This window comes from Balaenoptera musculus, chromosome 18 (genome assembly GCF_009873245.2).
Source record: "Balaenoptera musculus isolate JJ_BM4_2016_0621 chromosome 18, mBalMus1.pri.v3, whole genome shotgun sequence".
In the NCBI taxonomy this organism is placed as follows: Eukaryota; Metazoa; Chordata; class Mammalia; order Artiodactyla; family Balaenopteridae; genus Balaenoptera; species Balaenoptera musculus.
Window position 1 is genome coordinate 9,658,999 of NC_045802.1, and position 14,112 is coordinate 9,673,110.

Consider the following 14,112-nt stretch of genomic DNA (forward strand, 5'->3'; position numbering starts at 1 on the left):
TTTCCGTGGCTCCTGGATTGGGCTGACCACAAAGGCCTTTACAGTTCTGAAGTCAGCTCTTGGATTGTAAATCAATTTTACTTTTGTTTTGCTGGCAAATAAGCAGAACAAGGATATGAGCAGGTGGGAATGGTGCCTTGCTGCCTTCCTAGTTCTTCATGAAGGTGCACCTGAAATTTAGTAGCTCTGAAAACCTCTGTGGAATGAGGAACTTGCCAGGTCAGAGAAGCTCAGAGCCCTAGTGTCACTGCCTTTTCAATCTTTTGGGGCTTGTCAGAGGTGTACCAGGGAAAGTGGGTATGTTGGCAGTTAAACTATTCCACAGTGACATAGCTTTGTGTGCTCTTTCCTATTGTAGCATCAGACCTATCTGAGGTTTTAGTAGAGTGGGCTTGGGCCATTGCCCACCAAAGTACATATATATGCAGGATGTCAAATATGGTATTGTCATGACCACTTTTTCCTGTGCTCAGGGCCAGACATTACTAATCAATCACAGCCTCTTTTGTAAGCCAGGATGTGTCTCCAGAATTCTCAACAATGTGCTTCAGCCATCTCTAATGGTTTCATTCATTCATTCCACAAATATGTGTGTAGCAACTACAATGTGCAGGCATTATTCTAGGTGTTCCAGGTACTGCAAAGAAAAAGCCAGGTGCCTATTCTCATGAGGCTTACATTGTAGTTGAGGATAAAGGAAATAAGTAAACAAACAAGATAATCTGAGATAGTCATAAGCTCTATAAGAAAAATAAAACAGGACCCTGTAATTGAGAATGACTGGGGGTAATAACCATTTTGGATGGAGAGGTCAAAGAAGGCTGCTCTCAGAATGTGGCTTTTGCTCTAAGACCTGACTGAGGAGAAGCAGGTGGTTCTGTAAAGAGCATTCCCGAGAGAAGGAACGGCCTTGAGGTTGGGAGCCATTTTGGCTAGTTCCAAGGACAACCAGGAGGTGAGTGTGGCTGGAACAGAGTAAAGAGTGGGAGAGTGATATGAGAGGAAGGCAAGTGTTGTTGGTCTATTTTGTTAACTGATGCATTCCCAGTGCCTAAAATAGTGCTTGGCACAAGAATGTTTAATGAGTAAATGAAGGGAGAAGCTCCAATGTGATATAATGACAAAACCTATTAAAGACTCTTTATGGTCTGATCCCTACCTACTTTTTCAGTCCACTATTTCCTTGCACAAATAGACTTTTTTTTTTTTTTTTTTTTTTTACCACAAATACACTGTGAACACTTTTTTCTTCCATATTTTGTTTCCCCATATCCTTGCCTCCCAGGCTCCTTGCAAGTTTTACTCTTTAAACCCCAGATATTGTCATGTCTTTTCTGTGAGACTTTTCCAGTCAACTCAAAATAGGGTAACTTCTCCTTCTGAATTCCTCTAATACCTGTCATAGGTGTCATTTGTTAACACTGAATGTAATAAACTAAACAGCTTTATTATCAACTTTCTTCACCCTGTTTCTCCCAACCACTACTGTTTTTGAGGAAAGAGGCTGTCGCCTATGTTTTGAAGTCTTGAGCTCCTCGTGGTTGCTTTGCTCATGGTGGTTGCTGAGAGAGATTGTGTCGATGATATCAGTACCTCCTCAGAGAAGCTAGTGTCTGTGACTGGTGAGCTGAGAGCACGTGGCATTGATGTTCTGTTTGGGCCCATGTGAATCAGTAAACCCCCTTCTGCTCCCTTCGCAGGGGAGGGCTCCGCTGGCCCCAGGAGCACCTGGGAGAAGGGACTGGATGAAGGATGATGGTCACCTGGATGACTACCTTGAGGTTGTTGAAAATCATCACCACGACAAAGGTCAGTAAGATCTCCACTAATCTGTCCTCTGTCAAAAAAAAATCTTTCCTTTGATGCATCAATAACTTCACCTTTATATTCAAAGCACAGCAAGTAATTAATCGCTTATATGTGAGAGAACAAAGCATTGAATGAAATCCACTTTTTAGATGTTGGAAGGGGCCTGTGAAAGAACCAAAATAAAACTGAACAAATGCAAAGCAGCAGTAGCAATTATTCACACTTCAGGAATCCAGAATTTAATAACCATGAACAGAACCTTGATAAACAGCAAGTTCTGGAAATAAAGTTTAATTACCATGTAATTTTTATCATTGGATTACATTATCACCTGGGGACATCCCTGCAAATGCTGAAAGCTATGATGTCCAACTGGAGATACATGTGCTTTATGTCCCCTTCAGAGAGAGAAAAACTTCAGATACGAAGCATTCAGTCACCTTGGTCCTTTTTAATCACTGCTCTAAAAGTCCCTCTCTCTCTCTCTCTCTCTCACTCGCTCTCTTTTTTTAAAACTGTTGGTTAAATGAAGGTAGCAATAAATACAATCTGCCCCGAGCAAATAGACCATACATCAATAAGTGAACACTTAGCCTAAGCTGTTTTCCAAGAGACCCATGAAGCATTTCTAATTGAAACTTAACAAGCTGCAAGCAGCACTAGAAGGGAAATGTGATCCTGCGTGCAGATATAGAAGCTTTTTAATTTAGCTGGAAGAGAGTGTGACTGTGTGGTTGCGTGGTATAATTTTTTTAATACCTGGAGTGTCATTGTTTGTTATTTCACATTTATTGAAAAATGTAGATGCCACATGTAACAGAATAGCAATGTCTTGTTCCAGCCTGATGGCTTAATCTTACTAACCACAATAATATATGCTAGCTGGAGGTGGGACTATTTAATAAAACACTGGAATAAATTAGTTGTGCTTACATTTTAAGGAAATTAATAAAAGTAACTTCATCTGCAAAATTTAAAACTTTATTGATTTTAAGTTTGTATGAAACAGCAGTGCAGGGATGATCACTAGATGAGAATGGATCTACCTCTGTGAGGATCTTAGTCATTGATCACAGGAGCAGGTGCGCCAGGATTGAGGCACATCGTACTGGAGAGGAAGGCAAAGATATTAGCAGGATCTTACATCTGTCTGGGCTTTCCATGTTTGAGTCCTCTGTGTGCACATTTTTTCATTCGAGCGTAACAAGCCTCTAAGGCGGCAGGGCGGACACGGCCATCTCCATTTTATACAATAGATAAGGATCCTAAGACTTGGAGAGACTTTCCCGCCCAAGATCACAAAGGTGGAGCCCAGACCATCCACTCCCCAGTTAGTCACAGATCAGACGTACACACACTTAATGGACACAGTGTCTCCACAGTTTCTATCAAAAGGGCTCTTTGGTAACCGGAAAGACGTCATGACTATTTTGTTGTAGAGGTTGCTTGGGCTAAACCCCTCCTCCCTTTTCCGTTCACTGATCAGGGACCCAGAGTCCTCCCACTCCAGCCCAGCTGCGTGCAAGGTTTGCACAGATAAATTACTTGCCAAGCCAGAGCTGAAAGCTAAAACGTGATTATTCAAAAAACAGATGCAAAGGATAATAGAGGTTAATGACAGCTAGTCAAAGTACAAACCTTGGTGTTTCTCTCTCTCTTTTGGAAGAACAATCACAACTGTCATTTGACGTTCACCAAGTAATTCTGCACGATCGAATTAAAGAACAAGTACTGGTTTGAAATGGTTAAAGAAAACAGTAAGAGGGAGAGGAGAGCAAAGTTCCAACGCATCCCATACATCTCCTTTGTCTTCCTCGAAGGCGTCCTGGACTGGGGCCTGCGGGACCCGCCATTCAGGTTGCGCGCGTCGGGGGGGCTCTTCATGGGAGCATCTTCCTTACACACTTCAAGGGGAAGTTCACCACAAGTCCCTCTCTCCCAACATTCCAAGTTCCAACCTAGCTCTCCCCACCCTGCCCCCCAGTACAATTTCGGCCAATTCCTAATCGGCTCTAGTAATGTCAGTTACTCTTCTCGGCCTCCGAGTGGGAGAGAAGAGAAAGCAGGTGCTTCCTGGCGGGCGGACCCCGCGAGGGCATGCAAAGTTCCCGCGCCGAACTCAGGAAAGTTGGGTGGCCGCCTTCCTTCCACCACGCACCCCGGCTCTGCGGATTCTTCCAGGAGCGCGCGCGGATGCCGAATAGAAAGCGGCGCGCAGGTCACTCATGTCGCGGAAACATCCCCAGCTGCCCCTGGGAGCAGAGAACAGGTGCATTTTCTCCGACGTCCGGGAGCGGCGCCCGTTGCACCTTGCTCGCGGTCGCGCCCCTCGCGCGGACTCCCGCTCGCCCTTTGCGCCCCCGCCCCCCCCCCAATTCGGGGCGGGGAGAGGCGCGGGGCCACGGGTAATTATTGCCGGCGGGGCCCGCTGGGGAAGCGGGGGTGGGCGCGCCGGCGTGGGGCGGGCGGCGCGGCGCGGGCATAAAGGGGCGCGGCGCGGCGCCCCGGCGTCCGGCTCCCGCGCAGCATGCCCGCCCACGCCCCGCCGCGCCGCCCGCGTCTTGCGGACGCCACCGCTGCTGCTGCTGCTGCTGGCCCTGGGCGGCCGCCGCCTGCGCGCCGAGCCCGCGACGGCGCGCAGACCTGGGCCCGCTTCGCGCGCCCTCCGGCCCCGGGTGCCGCGGGGCTCTTCCACGATACCTTCCCCGACGGCTTCCACTGGGCCGTGGGCAGCGCCGCCTACCAGACGGAGGGCGGCTGGCGGCAGCACGGCAAGGGTGCGTCCATCTGGGACACGTTCACCCACCGCCCTCCGGCGCCTCCAGGCGACCCCCCGGTAGCCGGCCTGCCGTCGGGCGTCCCGTCGCTGTCCCCGCCCGCCACCGGGGACGTGGCCAGCGACGGCTACAACAATGTCTTCCGCGACACGGAGGGGCTGCGCGAGCTCGGGGTCACCCACTACCGCTTCTCCATCTCGTGGGCGCGGGTGTTCCCCAATGGCAGCGCCGGCGCCCCCAACCGGGAGGGGCTGCGCTACTACCGGCGTCTGCTGGAGCGGCTGCGGGAGCTGGGCGTGCAGCCCGTGGTCACCCTGTACCACTGGGACCTGCCCCAGCGCCTGCAGGACGCCTATGGCGGCTGGGCCAACCGCGCCCTAGCGGACCACTTCAGGGATTACGCCGAGCTCTGCTTCCGCCACTTTGGCGGCCAGGTCAAGTACTGGATCACCATCGACAACCCCTACGTGGTGGCCTGGCACGGCTACGCCACCGGGCGCCTGGCCCCAGGCGTCCAGGGCAGCCCGCGGCTCGGGTACCTGGTGGCGCACAACCTCCTTCTGGTGAGTTCGAGGGGCCAGGCGGAGGGCCACGCCAGGGAGAGGGCCACTGGAGACGTGAATCTCCGGTTAGATGAGGCTCCATTTGAGCACATCTGTGAGGTTACCTGGGATTCACACGCGGGGGGCGGTGGGGGGACGGGGGGCGCTGAGCATCTTGGACTTCCCTGGAAAGCGTGGAGTTGGGAATGGGAGGGAAGTCCCCGCAGTGGGAGCGCCTGTGATTGCCCTTTTGGGCCCATCGTCAAAAAGAAATTGGAATCAGTTTCTCCTGTGAGACAAGGGAGCTCCTTTCTCTGAGGGTAGAGGAATTCCTAGAGGTAAGATAGGGAGGACTACGAGCAGCCACGGGGAGCATGAGAAAGGAAACAAGTTTGTTCGGAAGCCACGCAGATAGCATTACTCTCTACTAGAGTTTGTGGAGATGTCATGAGTTCAGTGTTAATCCAATAAGATCTGTCTTGCTTGTAGCACAAGTTCACGCTGCAGCAAATTTGAAGGTATTAAAATCGCATCTACTGCAGAGCAGAGTTCAAACTGTCTTGGATGTTTCTTTCTGTGGCAGGATTGAACACTACATCCACCAGCCTACTTAATCAGCAGGGGTATGATGACCTCTCATAAAATCTTAAACAAAGCTAAGCCATAAAATACAAAAACCACTACAGGGTGATACAGATTGGGTCCTACAACAACTGTATTTGCACGATGCTCTCTCAATAGGAAGGATTCCTCAGGGATGAGGTTATTAGGCTGACACAATTGATTTTAGCACCCTTGTGCAGAAGGCTTAATAAATTTTGACAGCGGAAGAATGAATGTGCCATGATAAAGTTGTCCCCCAAATAATTCTTTCTCCTTTTTCTCCTTTACTTAGTATTGAAGATTGGGTCTCATCGATTTGAGGGTTCATTTATAATCTCAGTTATTGGTACACTTTGTACAGAATTTTGTATCATGAGAGAATATTTTATGGATATGTGCAAACATTTTAATAAAACTGTTTAAATGTATATCTTTTGGCACCACATTTTGGTGACTTGTGGGCCTACTGGAAGACCTATTTTTCCTTAAACATCTTTATTGGAGTAGAATTGCTTTACAATGGTGTGTTAGTTGCTACTGTATAACAAAGTGAATCAGCTATACATATACATATATCCCCATATCCCCTCCCTCTTGCGTCTCCCTCCCACCCTCCCTATCCCACCCCTCTAGGTGGTCACAAAGCACCGAGCTGATCTCCCTGTGCTATGCGGCTGCTTCCCACTAGCTAGCTATTTTACATTTGGTAGTGTGTATGTGTCCATGCCGCTCTCTCACCTCGTCCCAGCTTACCCTTCCCCCTCCCCGTGTCCTCAAGTCCATTTCTACATCTGTGTCTTTATTCCTGTCCTGCCCCTAGGTTCTTCAGTACCTTTTTTTTTTTTTTAAGATGGAAGACCTATTTTTAAATTTAGAATTAAACCACATATTTTGAACAGAGTCAAGATGAAGACCACTTCTACACACTTTAATTGAAGCCATAGATAATTGAGGCAGAACAGTATTGGGTTATTGAGTTGACTTACTGCTTGGAGCTGCTGGTAATGTTGTAATAATGGCTAATTAGACTGTATGTCAGCTCCACAAAACCTGTTCGGTACCACAGGTCATAAAAGAATGTTGGCTTTGTTTGACAAAAAATTTGTGATTTTAGTGATTCTATATTGATACATATTTTTCATGAAGATACTTTAGAGCAGTGGTAATAAACTTTTTCAGTCTGTCAATCCTTTTAAGGAATCAGAAGACCCTAAATAGCACCTGTTCATGGTTGGTGATAGAAAAACTATGGGAAAAAACTGGCCCTCTTTTAAGAAAACATAAGCAAATTTCAGTTCGTACCGGAAACAAGAGATATGTGGACCAACTGAAGGACCTAATAGACCATTCCTGCAAAATTACTACTTTAGATTTAAATGACATGAGTTCTATTTTCAGAATGCATGTAATAAACTCTGTATAAATACAAAAGTTATCAATTGTTATAGCCACTTACATGATCATTTCATACATAAGATAAGGAACTGGGGCTGTAGGAGCTTTCTGGTACTTTGGTATTTTATTTTATTTTGATTCTAAGCTACTGATCTTTTTTTTTTTTTTGGAGTACAGTTGCTTTACAATATTGTGTTAGTTTCTACTATACAGCAAAGTGAATCAGCTATACGTATACATATATCCCCTATTTTTGGATTTCCTTCTCATTTAGGTCACTGCAGAGCACTGAGTAAGAGTTCCCTGTGCTATACTGTAGGTTCTCTTTAGTTATCTATTTTATACATAGTATCAATAGAGAATATATGTCAATCCCGATCTTCCACTCATCCTACCACCACCCCCCCTCCCCCTTGGTATCCATATGTTTGTTCTCTATGTCTGTGTCTCTATTTCTCTGCTTTGTAAATAAGATCTATACCATTTTTTTTCAAATTCCACATATATTACTCTGGTAATTCTAATAGTCAACATGCTTTTGGTTCTTGTGCCCACTCTTGGCCTTTTGATTAACTTCCCAGTTATATTTTTGTATCCTTACACAAAAACTTGCCAAACACTAACTAACCATCCTTCCAAGAAATGCAGTGGACTTTGTGTTCATAGAAATTAGTAACAGGGGACAGTTTGGTTTTGCTTGATGCTGCCAAACATAATTATAGTTGCTGTAAAATATTAATTTTGCTTTCAAATTTCTTTGGTTTGGAATTTAGTCATTCTTGTATCTTATGAAGAAATAAGTTGTCATGATCAAAAATGGTATCTTTCATTATTTAATATGAGATATTTTCATTCTGATTTCAATACTTTTTCTTGGTGTGTGTGTTAGGGAGGGAAGTTTTGACCTTATTTGAAAAGATAAATCATATTCCCCAGATTTTGGTAATGGAACATTTTGGTAATGGAACATTTCAGCTAGGGCTTAGATATTACTGGTAGGGGTCACTGGGCCCCTAGCTTATTCATTTGCATTTGGGGATATGATGCTTGTGAAGGATAAATCTGGCCAGCACCCCTCCCCTGCCCCATTCTCTGCTTCCACTAATTTACAAGTGGACTAAGGAGACCCCCTGGGGAGACTGGAAATTTGAACACTGCCCCCCCCCCTACCCCGGAGGACAGGAGGCAGGCCAGACAAACTGCAGGATGAATAATGAGGTGGGGAGGCTTTGCTCAGAATGGAGTCTTCGTGGTTTTTTGCGGGTTTCTGGTACTGAGGTAAACCTTGATAAAAATAGCCTCTGTGTGTGTGTATGTGTGAGAGAGAGACAGAGACAGAGACAGACTGACAGCCAGAACTGAAAGGAGGATTTCCCTGCAGAGCCCTAGGAATCCAGACTGCTTTGCTCATGAGTATAACCCAGGAAGAAGACACACCTCCCCTCTGACTTGAAGAGGGACTGCTCTGCCTTCATAGCTCTTGAAAGATGGTTCTTGATGGCCCCTGAAAAACTAGTGTTAAGGCCTGTAGTTGGGAGTCCAGCTCCAGCGGTGCCTCTGAGTTTTTGTTCTGCCCGTGGGTTTCTGAGAGGACCAGGACCGAGTTGAAGATAAACATGGGCCTCCCAGGGAGTCTTGCAAATGTCTGTAAAGGGAACCTGTGGGAAAAGACAACTTGTTTCACTTAAGGAGGTGGGGCTGGGAGATATTACTTTGGGCATTTTGTATAGTGCAGACCTGACTGGTATTGAACATCAGTGCTCCTGTCTCAGCTGATCTGTCCACAGCATCTTTCCAGCGACTATTCTCTTTCTTGCTGCACTTCCTCAGCTTGGCTTCCAGAACCCAACTGTCTCTCCCTTCTCCTCTCAGCTCACTGGCGATTCGTTCCCAGTTCCCTTTGCTTATTCCTCTTCATTCTGCCTCTAAATACTGGAGTGCCTTGTACTCCCTCCTGGGACCTCTTCTCTAGATTCGCTCCAAGTGAACTCTTTGAATACTCTATGTCCTGATGACTCCAAATTTTGAGTCTCCAGCCAGAACTTCTGCTCTGAGCTCCAGACTTGGAGCACTTGGAGTGCCTTCTCCACTTTGATGTCAAATAGGCATGTCACATTTTAACATCCAAAACAAATTCCTGTTTCCCATCTCCATTATGGCAGCTTTGCTCTTTCAGTTGGTTGGGCCCCAAACCTTAACTTCTTCCTTTCTCTTACATCTTATATTCAATCCATCAACCAATCCTATAGCTCTACCTACCTTCAAAATGTAAACAGAATCCAACCACTTCTTTTATCTATAGCTACAGGTCCAAGCCCCTATCAGATTCTGCCTGCATCACTGGAATAGCCTCCTAGCTGATGTCCTTGCTTCTGCACTTGCCCCTTGCAGTTTGCCATGATGGATATTCTCAAGGATATCATTATGTATGAACAAGATAAAGTCCCTCATTTATTAAAATCCCACTTTTTCTTCGAGAACCAGCTCACATGCTCCCTTTGGCTCCACACTCGAGTGCCATCTCTTCCTCCTATGGAATCCCACAATGCTTCACTCTGATGCCTCCTACCATACTTTTCCTTTTATTTAATCGTTTGCTTCCTTTCACTAGCCAGGTAATTCCTTAAATGAGGAAACCAGGTTCACTTCATCTATCCTAAAATGCCATCTTGCCCTTGGTAGGTGCTCAGTAAGTGGCTTCTGGCTGTTTAACAGCCTGACTCTGCCTTCATAAACTGATGCTCCTAGGATCTGCCCTCTTTGTCAGTCTTACTAGCCACTTTCGTATGGGACAGGGGGTACTAAATCCTAATCAGATAGTAAGATCAGTAAATATAATGGGGCAGAATCTGACATTTTTCAGTAAAAATATAAGGTTCATCATTAAATGTATGACTCCATTGTAAAAATTTCCAAACAACTGAAAACTATCTACAGTCACTATGCAACATTATAAAAAAGTTTTCAGAATGGGAGGTGGGGAAATTCTCCTGGCTGGCTTTAGGAGCATTTATTGGAAGTGGCTTTGTTATCTGGTTGAGTTTTCATTCCCCAAGTAATAGTGGAGGCAATTTATCTACTAGATACATGTTTAAATTATACATGCTATGTGCTTTTGTGAAGCACTTTACCAATTTTCCTCTCATTATAATGTTTTTGGTACATTGCTGGAATAATCAACTGGGTTGAACGTTCATGTATTTTACAGACTACTGAATTCAATGGTGTGTTTAATCAGAAATGATTAAAATATCTCCTGAAGAGCTTGACTCACTCGTCTTTGAATATCTGATTGAACACAGTGTTTTTTGAAGGTCACAGTCAAGTCCAAGAAACAAATTTACAAATAGGAAAAGAACTAATAAAATAATTTCAAAATCATAACAATGTTTTACAATGTCAGTTATTTCGAGTTGAAGAAAAGAGGGAAAATACAGACTACTAAGCATTCAAATAATGCCAATATACATTTCTTAAGTGCAAAATGAATGAATGCACAACTGTGTTACCTGAATGTGCAGTTAGTCATGAATTTGGCACACAGAAGTCTTCTGAGTTATCTTAATTTTTCAAACAATATGATTGCTCCAAGCCAGAATTTTAAAATTAATTTGTACAAAAAGTGCTTTTCTTTCAACGAATGTTATCTTTTTAAGGCATAAAGGAAATTTTAGGTGTAGGAAGAGAATAAAGTACAAAATAAAATTGGGAGGACAAGAAATAAAGAGTGGGTAAGTAAGAATACATACTGTTACTGAATCCTTCAAGATCCACATCTTCTCAGGAAACTGCAAAGTGATACTTGTAATCTGTACTTAAACAGAGCATATAAAAGGTAGATTATGCTTATCTTGATACATTCTGGGCACAAAGATAATCTAAAGGATCAGTATAGCTCTTCTCCCTTCTACCTTGGGATAAACTCTTATTTATCCTTCAAAGACTTGACTCAAACCCTCCCATTTTGCGATAACAGGCAGAGAGGATCATTTACTCATTTGCGACTCCTTGAGGTCAGAGACTGCATATCATATTTCTTTTTAAATTTTTAGTGCTTATCTCAGTCCTTGGAGCAGAGGAAATATTCGATACAATTTTTAATGAATGAATAAATATAGATGTAAAATAATTTTACTTCAATATGTTCTTTTTTTCTTCTAAATTGAACACCTACAGTCTGCTTTCTCACCCAGTATCTGGGAAGGAGTTTTAAAAAGTGAGGAAGAACAGGGGAAAAAATTTCTGCCCAGATAGGTGTGTAACCTTTGCACATTTCCAAGGCAAATAATATCCCCATTTTCATCCCGTGGACAGGGGAGGAGGGGAACAGGGGAAGGGAGAGAACGTGACCTTGTGAGTGCCTGACCTGGAGGCTGCATCATCTCTTCCACTCACCTCCAATTGGCAGGACTCAGTCACGTGGTGTAAGGAGCGTGGGAATTACTGCAGCTGCGTAGCCGTGTGCTCGGCGAATCAGGTGGGAACACGTCATTAAGGACAAGCATTCATCTCTCCGACACCGTCCACCTCTCAAATATATTGTGAGAATTAAAACAAAATCATGTATGTCGACATGTTCTGAAAAACGTAAAGAGCTCTACAAAGGTGAGGTATGAATTTTTATTGTCAATAAAAGCAAGAGTGTTTGAGAAGTGATCCTCTTGAGCTGTTTAGGTGAAAGGAATTAGACGAGTGCTTTAGAAATTGTTGCCTCACTTCTTCATTCAGTGGGATAGAGTCTTTGCAGTTATTTCAACAGCATTTGACTATAAAGATTTTCAAATCAGTTTTGAGATAATTTATTTTACATAAAACATATTACCAAGTGCCTTTTCTTGATGTTTAAAGGAAATATACTGAAATTTGACTGATATAATTTGATATATTGACTAAAGATAAATATTTAGTGAACTTGCATGGCCCCAGTCTGAGTAGATTTTTTTTATTAATAACATTATTGTTTGAAGTATGGATGCCAGAACATCATCCATGAACCAGTATCATTTATAGTTTGATAAAATACTCAAACTGAAACCAGTACTATACATTAAGTTTAAATATAATGGTGAGAAGATATTATTTCCATGTCTGTAAGTGCACTACTATTTGATAATTAGAATGTTAGAATTAGAAAGCACCAGGGAAATCCCAGGTCACATATCTTCTCAGGACCAACACCTTGCAGTGGTCCTGGGGTCCTCTAGCTTCTGCTCGACTATTTGCAGCAAGAGGAACCCAGCTCCTCTCAAGTTGCCCACTCGATTTTATCTTTTATATTGATTGGAAACCTGCCTCTGTATGGGACTCACCCGCGGTTGTCTCTGCCTTCCTAAATCTCAAAGAATAAAACAAATTGCTTTTTGACGAGACAGCTTTTCAAATATCTGAAAAGGCCACTATGTTCTTCCTAAGGATTTTCTACTTTATTCACACTCATGGCTGCTCCTCCGAGAAGAATTAGAGGGAGCTGGCATTTAGTCAGGGCTCCTTCTTGGGAGACTGCGATGGGGCAGACAGGAATGTGGTTGAATTCTGAGAAAGCAAATGTGACCGTTGAGAGGCCTCTTTATCTCCTGACACTTGGGAAAAGGTGGGGAGAGAGAGGGAAGAGTTGACCTTTCTATCTCCCCAGGGGGGTGGGTCTTTGAGGAACAGAGCAGAACAGGGCTGTCTGTGGGAGCTGCCTGTGTCCATCGCCGTTACCAAGGGGCTGCGGACGGTGGAGATGACTGAGGACACCCGAAGTAGGAAGGGCGTTCTGGGCTCTGCGTTCTGGGAACCAGCTGTGCAGCCGGGGCCAGGTGCAGCAATGCGCAGTTCACGCCACAGGATCAGTGCGTGGAGGGGCCGAAGCTCGGGTGGGAGAGGAGGGGAAGGACATGAAGCAGGAGAAGTGAGCCCAGACTCTTTGAAGACTTCTCTTAAGATTTGATGTGCAGACCAAATTTCAGCTGCCCCAGATGTTCAGGGCACATTTCTTATTCTGGACACCAAATCCTGTCCCTGCAGTCCAAGACTGCATTCGCGGTTTTGGCTGTTACCTCCCTGCGGACTCGGATTAGTTTGCGGTCAGCTAAAACCTCTCAGGCTTTTAAATTTTTCCCCATGTGAATTGCTGTTAAGCCAGACTTCCCCTGTCATCTCCTTTTGTCACTTATTTTTGAACTTTTAATCGTATTGAATTTCATCCTCAATGTGTAAAGGTGAGAGGAGGATTACCACAGATGGCAGATGCTTCTTAAAAATTGGAAATAACCTAAATATACTAGGGTGATCTGTTAAAGGAATAGCAGTGCACAGGTATAGTGGAATAAATAGTATTCGGCCATTAAAAAGTTAATGTATGGTGATTAAAAAGTTGCACATGGTATGTTATTAAGAGAAAAATGCCGTATGATATATTATGCTTCTTATATATCTCTGTTGTGTGACTACGTAGGGAGCACTTTATAGCTCTTTAGCTGTGCTGAGCTCTCTTCAGCCACTGCCCTTTCCCCCAGCTTCTTTCCTGACATGCCCAAGCCTAGATTTGATATCCCTGCTTTCTGCTCCCATAAAATCCTGTACTACCCTTCTAATAATACTTCACACATTTTATTGAAATGATTTGTTTGTTTGTCTTTCCCCAAAGACCTCAGCTTTGAAATGCTAGGAGTCATGTTTATCTTGCTTTCCATTTATATCCAGAGCATGAATGAAAGAGTGCACTGGCTCCCCCCACCCCCACCCCCACCCCCCGCCAAAATGTGAAAGGGAAAAAGAAAAATGTAACAGTGGGTTATTTCTGGATAGTGCGATTATGGGTAATTTTTTTTCTTTCTGATTATCTGGATTTTCTAATTGTTCTATAAGCAAAATGTAATACTTTTGTGATAGAGAAATCGTAAGTGGTGTTTCTGGGAAAAGATGGCTGAGTGAATTTACCCATCTAATGTTTTTTCCCTCTTGAAACCCCATTAAACTTTAGTAAAGAAAGAGTTAAAGCA

General features: G+C 44.2%; 1 protein-coding gene across 1 annotated transcript in view; it reads left to right on the forward strand.

Annotated features, from left to right (window-relative positions):
* The first annotated feature begins 4,336 nt into the window (after nt 1-4,336).
* Nucleotides 4,337-14,112, forward strand: part of KL (klotho) — a 45,249-nt gene continuing 35,473 nt past the window's right edge. Inside the window, 3 exon segments of the mRNA XM_036832088.1 lie at nt 4,337-4,369; nt 4,371-4,434; nt 4,437-5,149. Of these exon segments, the coding sequence (XP_036687983.1) occupies nt 4,337-4,369; nt 4,371-4,434; nt 4,437-5,149 (810 nt within the window).